General features: G+C 47.3%; 1 protein-coding gene across 4 annotated transcripts in view; it reads left to right on the top strand.

Moving 5' to 3' along the window:
- The window catches only part of NDRG3 (NDRG family member 3), a 75,893-nt gene extending 65,210 nt beyond the window's left edge, over positions 1 to 10,683 (top strand). For 3 of the 4 annotated variants that reach the window (XM_006144095.3, XM_006144094.2, XM_014586149.2), the window contains 5 exons: positions 3,545 to 3,592; positions 7,290 to 7,325; positions 7,412 to 7,463; positions 9,243 to 9,281; positions 10,348 to 10,683. In XM_006144095.3, the coding sequence (XP_006144157.1) occupies positions 3,545 to 3,592; positions 7,290 to 7,325; positions 7,412 to 7,463; positions 9,243 to 9,281; positions 10,348 to 10,529 (357 nt within the window). In that variant the 3' untranslated portion in view covers positions 10,530 to 10,683. The remainder of the gene's footprint in view (positions 1 to 3,544; positions 3,593 to 7,289; positions 7,326 to 7,411; positions 7,464 to 9,242; positions 9,282 to 10,347) is intronic. The other variant, XM_006144096.2, reaches the window with a different exon arrangement.
- Positions 10,684 to 12,250: the final 1,567 nt, after the last annotated feature.

The following is a 12,250-nucleotide window of genomic DNA, read 5'->3' as shown; positions in this document are numbered from 1 at the left end:
TGGCTTGCTTTCTCCCTTTACCTTCCACTCTCTCTCTCTGGGGGGTGCACATGCCCTATAACGTATTAAATCAAAATAATGATAATAATAAAGTTTTAAAAATAAAAAATAGTACCTTTAAGAGGATTGTTTTTAGAAAATACCCTTAATTAGAGTTCTCAAGTAATGCTTAGTGAAATATTTTCATGAACCTCGGAACTAGCATTGTCTTTTTAAAACTGCTGTGACCAGCAGATGGTCTGGACTACAGGACTCCCACGTAGTCAACCGTGGTTCAAATCCTGGCCCCGGCGGCTTAAAACTCACACTGGTCACATGTGCACGTGTGCCCAAAATCCCAAGAGGAGCATGGAGGAGAAGGGATTGTGGTATGGCCATCCCTGCTGGTGGGTGATTTCTCACTGTCTCTCTTATCTCTCTGGTGAGCATATGCACCCTATAACAACAGTAACAAAAAAACTCTCTTGAAAAAAAAAAAATTGCACGAATTTAGCCAGGCATGGTAGTGTTTGCCGTGATCCCAGCTACCTGGAAGGCTGAGGCGGGAGTATCATACATTCAAGGCCAGCCTGGGTCACATAGTGAGATGCTGTCTCTTGAAAAAAAATGTGTGGCCTTAAACAATATTTCTACTTTTATTCTAGTCTCTCACTTGGCCATATAGATAAGGTCTCTTCCTCTTTCTGACTTCCACATCCTAAGCGTTTAGAGATAAGAACTTCAGGAGCCCCATCCGTTCCATGAAATAGCTGCTCTTCTATACATAGTCAAAAATAGGTCCTCAACAGAGCCTTGTACCCTGCAGACCGGCAGGGATTAGAGAGCTAGCCAGGCACGGAAGAGCAAGAAGGACCCCGCTAGTTCCAGTCACTCTTGCTGGTGTTCTTACGCATGTATTCGCTCAGCATCAGTTTTTGAGCATCTTCTCTTTGCTCAATGTGGAGAATGTAAAGGTAAATAAAGTGGAGTCTCTCTACTCAGGGAGCGAAGGAGAGAGTAGACATGTCAAAATCCATCTGCTGGATTATCCCGGTGGATAAAAAGAAGCTTTTTATACCGGCCCATCAGTAATCCCCAGAGCAGAAGCTGAGCTGGATTGTGGTTCTTGCCTGTGTAATTTTAGTAACTCCCTGACTGCTGGCTGCCTCTGCAGTCTGCAGTGTGGTGCACCGCTCTCTCGAGGCAGCGAGTCCTGTCACCTCAGAAACACTTCGGTGGCTTCTTGCTGTCCACAGTCCGCTCTGGCCTGCTGCCACCCTCTCTGCTTGGGCGGTCCTTCCAGCACACTGCTGCTGCACCCACACACACCTTGCACGTCCCTTCACATCCCCAGGAGTTGGCTTACGTTTCCCCCAACTCTGGAAGGCTCCAAGTACCTACCCTTGACTTTACCTGTAGAAATCCCACTCATACTTCTGTACTCATCAGCTGCCTTGTGATGTTCTTTTTAAGTTTACTCATTTCTTCCGTGAGTGAGACAGACACAGATATATGTGTGCTCTTGGCAGACGTGTGAAAGGAGAGATCCGGTTGATCAGATTAGCCATAAAACATTGCCGAGCCCAGAGAACGTTTTCTTTTAGGTCCCTGCTGTGGTGAATACAAGGGTGCAAGATAAATGATATGTAAATGCCCAGGATGTAAATTCTTGTTTTTTAAAGAATTATTTTATTGGGACCAGTGGTTAGCGTAATGGCTATGTCGCTGGACTCCCATGTAGTCGACCGCATCCCAGACCCAGTGGCTTAAAACTCACGCCGGGCATGTGCGTGTGTGTGCTTGATCAAGATCCCGAGAGGAGAATGGAGGAGAAGGGATTGCAGCGTGGCCATCCCCCCCAGGGGGTTATTTCTTGCTTTCTCTCTCTCTGTCTCTCTCTGTCTGGCGAGTGCACGCACCCTATAGCAAAAAACTCTCAAAAAATTATTTTATTTAACTTCATTTATTATTATTAATTATTATTATTATTGTATTTGACCAGAGAGAAGAAAAGTGAGAAAGCAAGCCACCAGATCCAGGACTCGGACTGCAGTTGGCCATGTGGGAGTCCAGCATCCCAACCACCACACCACCGGCTGGCACCTATGTAAATTCTTAATCATGATCACTACTGTGAGAAAATCGGAGTTCAGCTTTAGACCTGAGACAGAAAAGAGTCAGGGCATAAGGAATGACAAGCACACTAATCCAGGGTCCAGGACAGAGTTAGTAGGGGGCCAGCAGGTGGCGTGGTAGTTAAAGCACTGGAGTCACCACAGTTCAAGTCCTTGACCTGGTTGCTTGAAAATCACAGGGTATGTGTGTGTATGCCCAACAATCCCAGGAGGAGAAGGGATTATGGCGTGACCATCCTCCCGGGGGCTGATTTCTCACGTCTCACTGCCTCTCTCTGGCAAGCACACGTGCCCTACAGCAAAAATCTAAGAGAAAGGAAGTGAGGTCAGGGATGGTGCATGGGCTCAGCCATTAGGGCTAGGCATGCATTTAACTTTATTTATTTATTTTAATTTGACCAGAGAGGGACAGAGTGAGAGAGAGAGGGAAAGTGAGAAAGCAAGTCACCAGGTTCGAGACTTTAACTACACTTGGCCATGTGGAAGTCCAGCATCCTTAACCACCACGCCACCTGCCAGCCCCTCTTTTTAAAGAATTATTTTATTGGACCAATAGGCAGCATGGTGGTTAAGGCGCTAGACACTCCCATATGGCCGACCACAGTTCGAGTCCTGGACTGGTGGCCTGTTTTCTCACTGTCTTTCTCTCTGTGTGTCTGTCTTTGTCTGGTCAAATGAAAATAAATAAATGAGTAAATAAAATTAAATAAAACAATTTTTTCTTTAAGAATTATTTATTTTATTTTATTTATTTACTTATTTCAGTTTGACCAGAGAAGGACAGAATGAGAGAGAGAGGGGAAGGGAAAGCAAGAAAGCAAGCCACCAGGTCTGATACCCAAACCTCAGTTGTCCATCTGGGAGTCCAGTACTCTTAACCACCATGCCACCTTCTAGTCACAAGCATGTAGTCCTCTAAAGACCTTACTTTATAGGGGCCAGCAGATGGTGTAATGATTATGTTGCTGGACTTCCACATAGTTGACTGTGGTTCAAGTCCTGGACCCGGCAGGTTGAAATTCACGCCGTGCATGTGTACATGCATGCCCAATATCCTGAGGAAAATGGAGAAGAAGGGATTGCAGTGTGGCCATCTCCCCTGGGGGGTGATTTCTAACTTTCTGTCTCTCTGTCTCTCCGGCGAGCATGCGTGCCCTATGGCAAAAATCTCTCTATTAAAAAAAAAGAAACCTTACTTCTGACAGATTTGGAAAATTAAACTAGCCACATTTTTAGATCTGCTCAGAAATGTCAGATATGCAGCGCATCATAGAGGTATGTCCCACCATGTGTTTCGGTAATCTCTCTGGCTGGCTCAGTCATCTCTAAATTGAACTGTTTATCTTGCAAGATCATTCTCATGCCAAGTTATTTCATGTGTTTCTAGCAATACCTAAAATTGTTTTCTCCTTCCATTTTTTTTTTTTCAGGTTGAATGTAATTCCCGTCTGAACCCTGTAAATACAACTTTGCTAAAGGTAACTTGTCTGTTTCTCTTCTCTTTTCTTTTTTTTTTCTTTTAAGAGATTTTTGCTATAGGGTGCATGTATGCACAAGAGAGAGAAAGTGAGAAATCACCTCCCAGTGGGAATGGCCGTGCCACAATCCGTTCTCCATTCTCTTCTTGGGGTCTTGGGCATGCACACACGTGTGCCTGGCATGGGTTTTAAGCCTCTGAGTCCAGAACTTGAACTACAGTTGACCACGTGGGAGTTATGTGGCCAAGACCGGTCTTGAATGCATGATACTCCTGTCTCAGCCTCCCAAGTAGCTGGGATTACAGCAAATACCACGTGCCTGGCTAAATTCTTGTGGGTTTTTTTTTTTTTTTTTTTTTTCTTTTTTTTAAAGAGAGTTGATTTGGGGACCAGCAGTTGGCGTAATGGCTGTGTTGCTCCCGTGTAGTCGACTGCAGTTCAAGTCCCAGACCCGGTGGCTTAAACTCATGCCGGGTGCGTGTGCGTGCCCAAGATCCTGAGAGGAAAACGGAGAGAAGGGATTGCGGTGTGGCTCTTCGCCCCCCGGGGTGGGGGGTGATTTCTCGCTTTCTGTCTCTCTGTCTCTGTCTTTCTGGTGAGCACATGTGCCCTATAGCAAAAACCTCTCCAAAAAAAAGAAACAAACAAAATGTAGAGGCTATTTACAGCCTTGTATCTGTTTTCCTCTACTTTATGGTATAAACATCTTCCCATGCCATTTAAAACTTCATAATCATTTATTGTTGTTGTGAGACTTCAGGTAACGGGTGGAAATCGTTTACACTTTAAATCCTGCTATATTGGCAAGGAAATCCCAGTAGCAGTTACTCTAATGATGAAGATGGGTGTGCTTTCTTCCTCTTAGGGAAAGTAGAAAACGACTCTTTGTGCTAAATTTGTGGGATTAATATCAGTTTCCTCCCCCTTTGGAGTGCATCCCGGGCAAGAACTGCAATATAGCTTTGTTTCATCCTGTCTTTTCCTGGAGCCTTTACTATCATGCTCAGGTAGCTAGCCTCCTAGTTTGAATCTGGACTACTGTAAATTTAAATGCTGGTCTTATGTTGCTTACTGTTACATTTTTAGTCTAAAAGACCTCTGCCTTCTTCCCTTTCTCTTTGAGAGATGCTTGAAAGGGAAATACTGTCGGGACCAGCAGTTGGCATATTGGCTACATCGCTGAACTCCCATGTAGTTGACTGCAGTTCGAGTCCCAAACCCGGTGGCTTAAACTCACACTGGGCACATGTGCATGCGTGCCCAAGATCCTAAGAGGAGAATAGAGGAGAAGGGATTGCAGCGTGGCCATCTCCCCCTGGGGGTGATTTCTCGCTTTCTGTCTCTCTGTCTTTCTTTCTGGCAAGCCCACACGCCCTATAGCAAAAACCTCTCAAAAAAGAAAGAAAGGGAAGTGCTGTCACCAGAAGCAGCTCAGAGTTCCTTGAAATGCAAGGCTAATGCTCTGAGGTGATTAAACACACAATGATCAGGGCTCAGGGTGTGGTTGGTTAGACTAGGCTAAAGTATGAATTAAAAACAGAAGTTTGTGGTTTTAAATTAGTCTTTCACAGCAGGTCTTAGTTTTCAAAGCCACTAAAGTAAACTGTGCGTGAGTCATAAACATAGTTATTTCTGGGCAAAAATGCCCATCCACAACAGCAAGGAATAGAAAGGTAATTCCTTAACCACCATGCCACCTGCTGACCCCAAATAGAGGGGTAATTCCTAGGGCACATCAAACCGGTTCACAGCCATTGGATTGCTATTAATCTTAGGAAGAGTTTCTCCCCATATTCTCTTTCTACGGATAGAAACTGGTATAATTGAGTTCTAATCAGGTTTTAGCACCTAACCTTTTGAAAATACAGCCTGTGCCAGTTTGGTCTGTTTTATATTTGTTAGATTATAAGATTATTTCTAATGTCAGGGACCAGCAGTTAGCGTAATGGCTATGTCGCTGGACTCCCACGTGGTCGACCGTGGTTCGCGTCCCAGACCCGGTGGCTTAGAACTCAAGCCGGGCGCGTGTGCGTGCGTGCCTGAGATCCCGAGAGGAGAATGGAGGAGAAGGGATTGCAGCATGACCATCCCCCCTGGGGGGTGATTTTTCGCTTTCTGTCTCTCTGTCTCTCTCTGTCTGGCTGGCAAGCGCATGCGCCCTGTAGCGAAAACCTCTCCAAAAAAAAGATTATTTCTAATGTTATGCTTAGTATTTTCAGAGGACTGTTCCTCGTTAACCTCAAATTCCTATTCTCCTTGTTTAAATAGCAGTCCTCCTCTCAAAGAAAGTTTTAATGCCGGCAAATTGAAACCACAGGGTTTGTGTCCCCTTTTAAAAATTGCCAACCTAGGGGCCCGCAAGTTCTTGGGGACCAGCAGGTGGCATGGTGGTTAAGGCACTGCCCACTCCCACATGGATGACGGTTCGAGTCTCAGACCTGTTGCCTTGCTTTCTCACTTTCCCTCTCTCGCTCTCTCTCACTCTCTCTGTGTCTTTCTCTGGTCAAATTAAAATGAATGAATAAATTAATTAAATTAAATAATTTTTTTAAAAAGAAGAGAAATGCAAATTCTTGGGCCAACAATTGCTGTGGTGGTTAGGGTGCTGGGTTCCTACATGGTCGAGCGGGGTTTGGGTCCTGGACCTAGCAACTTGCTTTCTCACTTTCCCTTTCTCTCTCTCTGGTGAGTGTGTGTACTCTACAGCAAATTAAAATAATAATAATAAATAAAATTAAGTAATTTAAAAAAAAAAGAAATGCAAGTTCTTGGGCTAGCCCCATGGCTTGGTAGTTAAAGGAGCCAGATCTCACATAGCCAACTGCCCAGTTCAAATCCCAGCCCTAGAAGCTTGGAAAACATACTGGGGCTACGTGCATGTCCAAAATCCCATCAGGATAGAGAAGTGGAGGAGAAGAGATTGTGGCACGACCACACCCCATGAGGAGGTGCTTCCTCTTTCTCTCTCTCTCTGTCTCTGTGTGGCCAATGCAAATACCATCAGGCAATAATTTAAAAAATATAGGTAAGAGGTCGCGGGAGGCAAGTTTTTGAACTCCACCCCAGCCCTATCGAATCAGAATCTCTGGGGTAGGAGCCCTAGACCCTGAGTTTTAACAAGTACTCCGGGGTAATCCCGATGTATAGTAATGAAGCTGTGCTCTAGAAATTCTCCCACAGGTAAGAATGACCAGCTGTCGAGGTTTATGAATTTGAGAAGCAGCCTTCCCAAATCCAGCTGTGACAGGAAACGGGGACAACGCGAGCTGGCTAAGTTCAGCATGAGTTCCTGACTAGAAAGCGCCCCTTAGTCCTGGAGAGAAGGGTGATACAGAGTAGAAAGGGGCATAGTGTGACACCCTCTAAAGTTTGGTGGGTCACACTGTACGAAGCCTCTGAAAGTAATAGTTTTTAGGGGGAGGCAGAACCATGGTTGAAAATTGTGGGTCAATTTACTGTCACCCTGTCGGAAAATTTCTACCCTGGACCTGAAATCCAGGCCTTGCATCTTATTAAGTATTGAATAATTCTTTCAGATTTATAGCCAAGGTTATTGCTAAGATTGAAGAGATTAAAGCTGATGTGTTTAAATATTAAAGAGCCTGAAAGTCAGTCCTGTGCTGTTCAGAAGCACTGAGATGTTCAGAGCATCTCCGTGCGATCCAAGGCCCTGCTAACGTGGGTGTTCCTCTTCTAGATGGCGGACTGCGGCGGGCTGCCCCAAGTCGTTCAGGTAAAGAGATTGCTTTCTGAAGCACCTATTTGTTTCTGCCCCTCTGCCTTCGCAAAGATTAATGCCTTCTTGTTTTCCCTCCTCAGCCTGGGAAGCTCACGGAGGCCATCAAGTACTTTTTGCAGGGAATGGGCTACAGTGAGTAGTACACTACCTTCTGTCTAGCAAAGAGTTCGGGAGGCTGGGATCAGCTTGGTTTCTGGGGCTCACATTCTCAGGGTATAATCTTCGTGCGAGCCAGCTGTCAGTAGAGGAGCAGCCTTCTTGTTTGTGGGTCAGGCATTCGTTTGTGCAAGTGTATATAAGGTGAGCTAATGTTTACTGAGCAACTGAGCACTCCCCTGGGTCGGGCCTGGACAGCTGCCCCCCCACCCCCATGATGGTTTTGACTTATAGTCTTTCAGCTTTCTCTGGTGCAAAACTGATTTACAGGCCAGCAGGTGGCACAGAGGTTAAGGAGCTGGATCCCATATGACCAATTGTGTAGTTCAAGTCCTGGACCCTGCAGCTTGAAAAACATGATGGCCAAGTGTACGTGTATGCCCAAAATCTCAAAGAGGAGAAGGGAGAAGAGATCGTGTGGCATGACCACCCGCCACCGGGGGGGTTGATTTCTGACTTTCCCTCTCTCTCTACTTTCTTCGTCTCTCTCCAGTGAGCGTACTTGCCCTATTGCAAAATTGTTTTTTTTTTTTAATGTGATTTGCATTCAGTAGAAACCATAACTCCATTGTAAATTATAGTTCTTACAACATAACCATGGTTTCAACTTGCAATGCATTTTTTAAAGGAATTATGTTATTTAACTTTATTTATTTTAATTTGACCAAAATGAGAGAGAGAGGGAAAGTGAGAAACCAAGCTGCCAGGACCAGGACTCAAACCACAGTCAGCCATGTGGGAGTCCAGTGCCCTTACACCATGCCACTTGCCAGCCCCTTGCAATGCATTTTTTACTTACCTTTTTTTGTTTTTAACCAATGATGGCTTTATTGGGGGTATAACCTCGTCGTTAGTTTGAGGGGTACCAGTATAGTCTTATCCTAAGAGGTGAGCTCTGTGTTTAGTCCCATTTTATAGAAGAGGAAACTGAGGCTCAAAGAGGCAAGGGGCGGGCCCTGATTCAAACCCCAGCAATCTGACTCCAGAGTCCTTGTTTTTAACCACTGAGGCGAAGGCTGTCTCCTAGTGGTGAATCAGAAGTTACAATTTGCATTTGAACTCAGCTGGTTGAGAACTCCTGGCCTAGAGAAACAAAGTGGAAACTCCAGAAGAAAAGGATAGTGTTGTCAATTACATCTGTTCCCCGGCAGGAAATGAACTTGCAAGTGTTTTAGAACAAGTCAGGATGTGTCCAAGCCATATGCCACCATCCTGGTCTCTTCATTGTGGGACTCCTGAGCTTTCTCCTTTGTCTCAGAATATCCATGCTCACTCCCTTCTTGGAGTTTAAGAAAACAAAACCCTTTCATGGGGTACAGAGCTCTTCACCTAGGAGGTCCATTTTTTTCTGTCTTTGGTGTCAGTTTGGATAACGGCCTTTGGCGAGCTGCCTGGTCAGCTACTCTGGGGCAGCCCTGTACCTGCCAGGCAGACTGTGTATGTCTTGTCCAGAGTGGCTGTTTTGTCCCTGTCTGTGAACTGCTGCCACCCGCACCCACACCCGTGGCCCTCTGGCTCACTGGGAGGAACAGAGGTCGCAGGATGACTGTTTACAGAGGAGGGGAAAGCAGTTGCCTTTGTCTAACTGAGAGACAGTGTTGAAACACCAGCCAGCCTCACCTCCTGTCTGGGACCGTAAGATAAAACTTCATCCCTACCTTAGAGTTTTCTGTCAGTGTCTGAGGGCAGCCGAGGTTGCCACTTGGCACTCTTGGGTCACTAACCTGCCTTTTCCTGTGTCCGTCCTGCTTCCAGTCCCGTATGTGCAGCTCAGTCACCTGAGCACCGAGTCAGGTACCTTCCCCTGTGCTAGCCCACCCCTGCCTCCCAGCCATGCTCTCCTGGCTGCACTGGCTGCCTGCAGCATGTCCGCGGTTTTCCCGTGCAGTGAGAGCCCGATAGAACGTGGCTCGTTGTGCCCCTGAAGGTGTAGCTTCTAAATCGAACCCTGGCCCCCAGGAGGAAGCAAGGACTGGGTTGTGATGGCCAGAGCACCTCTCGTCGTCATAAATCCACCACTCACTGATGGAGCCCTCAGACACAGGCACCGAAGGGCAGCCGTGATCTAAGTAGGCGTGGCAGAGCCTGTGCCCAGAGCACTGCAGGTGGTGGCATCTTTTGACCCCAGCACTGAAATGACCCCTGAGGGAGTGGCTGGTGTCTCGGGAGGCTAGGCAGGGAGGTTATACCAGGGAAGGCTCTTTCCTGGCCAAGCTTGAAGGACCTGAGGGTCAAAGCAGTGGCAGAACAGGAGTCTGAGTTGAACACCCACTCCTAGAGCTCTTCCCTCCCTGGCATCGCGTACCTTGTCCCTGTGTAAAGGTCAGCTCCAGGACCAGAGGCAAGGTGCAGGCCACGATGTAAACCCTGCCTGCCTGCCGTCCCTGCACCCACGCCTTCTTCCATGTCTCCTCCCCAGGTAACAAGGGTAGCCGTGGACACGGATGGTAGTCTCGTTGTATCGGGCTTGCACTGTGTTTGTGAATCACCTTCATACTCGTGTGGTTTGTGTGTCCTTTCTCTGGGTTTAGTCTTGCATGCACTGCAGGTTGGGTTATCTGTGTGGGTTCCCAGAGCCTCCTTCCCGGTCACTGTAAGAATGGCGTGGGCACAGCTAGAGGCTAGACCTTGTTCTGCTGTGGACTAGAGTCAGAGGATATTCCAGGCAGACCCAAAGGATGAAAGCAGCCTTGCCTCTATAGCCACTGACCTGGAGCAAGTAATGCAAACCGGGAGTGGCTAGCCCTTGTCCAGGCGTCATCCTAAATGGGTTGGGAAGGTTTGGGTGAAGCTTTTTAGATGAGCTGAGCTGAGCCGAGCCAGGGCTCCATCTCCCAGTGCTCTTGGTTCTTTGTTACAGTACCAGCTGCCAGCATGACCCGCCTCGCCCGATCTCGAACTCACTCCACCTCGAGTAGCATCGGCTCTGGAGAGAGTCCCTTCAGCCGGTCTGTCACCAGCACTCAGTCAGATGGAACTCAAGAGTCCTGTGAGTCCCCTGACGTCCTGGAAAGACACCAGACCATGGAGGTGTCCTGCTAAGCAGTTGCTCCTAGCCTGGACCATGCAAGTCTGTCCTCCTTCAGATGACCACTCCACACGATAACATTTCATCCAGTAAACTGACCTCGGCTATCTTTAACTCATGCATGGCCACTGAACCTCTCTCGTAGCCTGGATTTACCATCCTCTCTGCCCACCCACCCCCTTTTTTGTATGTACCAAGAACCACTTCCATGCCATTACTGTAACATTCCAGCATCTTTAGCTGATCAGATCTCCATATCGCCTCTTGCCAGCTTTTTCCTGTGCTCTCCCAACTATGTATCTGATAAGATTCTTTGATCCCAACTCTGTGTGTGTGTGTGAGCACGCGTGTCTGTTTGTGTGTGCGTAGCTCTGTGGTTTTAGAAATGCTTTCTTGTAGCGCTTCTGCAAAAAAGGGACTCTTTTTGCATTCTCAATGGTGTTTTTAAGGGAAGTGTACAGAACAGATTTCTAGGTTGGGTAGGCCACTGTATTCTCTTTTGGTTTGAAACTGGTCAGCAAGATCTGCAAAGTGATTTGAGGAGAGAGCAGCTCTGAGGAAGGCGGAAGATCGCAGTTACTATTCAGGCTGTCGATTGTGACCAACAGTAGAAGGGCACTCTTTCAGAGAGAGGCAGGCAGGGGCCCAGCCACCCCGTGTGTCCATGTGAATTCACATATTCTATAAATAAAAGGGAGGGAGATATTCTGCTGGAAGCCCATGAACGATGAAGTTCTGATTCACGTGTGTTTTTGTCCAAGGAGCGAGGATGGCTCAGTAGTTACTGGGCCCTGTTAGCACGGGTACGTGGAAAAGAGAACACCAGGCCTCCACTCCGCAGGGACACAGCTGCTCCCGTGGGTGATACCACTTGACAGATATCCACATAACCACAGGGAGCCCCTCCCAGGTCTGAGATAGAGAGCGTTTCTCCATTCCTCAATTAACAAAATAAAAGGCGGGGAAGAGGTATGACTTAAAAATTGTGAAGATGGTGAGGAAGTGAGTGGGGTGGGAGGAACAGCCCTTACTCCAGTATCATGTCTAATAAGTATAGCCTTGGTGTCAGCAGACTTCCTGGAAGCTAAATTAAGTGGACGTAGGACCCATGTCTCAGATTTTTAGTCCTGTGAATTCCCTTTTGTAGGCGCGGAGGGGATCTATAAGGGCAGCCCTAGCCAGGTCAGACTGCTTTTAGCCTCCGTCTGCTGTTGTGGGAGGGGGTCACAGCCAGCCAGAGAGGATCGCTGGGAGGAGGGTGACAGACATGGAGACCAACTGCCACACGGCAAGAGCCCAGCTCTTAAGATCATCGAGATGTAGGTACGCTCAGGGCACACGGTTCCGGATCTTGAGAAGGGGCTTTTCAGAACTGTTTGCTTTCTGCCGAGATAAGAAACGCGTCACTCTGCCTGAGTACGACTTTTTACAGATTATTAAATAAAGCTGTATATGTCTCATTGTTAGCTGATGGCTGGTGTTATTTCTCTCAAGCCACTCACAGGGCCTCCGTGAGGGGCTGAGTTACAGCACGCCGGCTCCGTGCTGTGCATTTTCACATACATGATCACCTGCCCGCCCCCGACACTGTCCGTCACGAGGGAGAGCATGGAAGCCCAGGATAAGTGATTCGCCCACGGTCATATAGTCAGTTAGCCCAGCCCGGACTGGATCCCAGGTCCATCTGACAGGCCTGTATTCTCAAACCAGAAGTGAGGAGCCAGCAGTGCTGTGT

This window comes from Tupaia chinensis, unplaced genomic scaffold (assembly GCF_000334495.1).
Source record: "Tupaia chinensis unplaced genomic scaffold, TupChi_1.0 Scaffold000115_1, whole genome shotgun sequence".
Classification (NCBI taxonomy): domain Eukaryota; kingdom Metazoa; phylum Chordata; class Mammalia; order Scandentia; family Tupaiidae; genus Tupaia; species Tupaia belangeri.
Note: the sequence above shows the minus strand (reverse complement) of the source record. Positions and strands in the feature narration are given on the sequence as shown.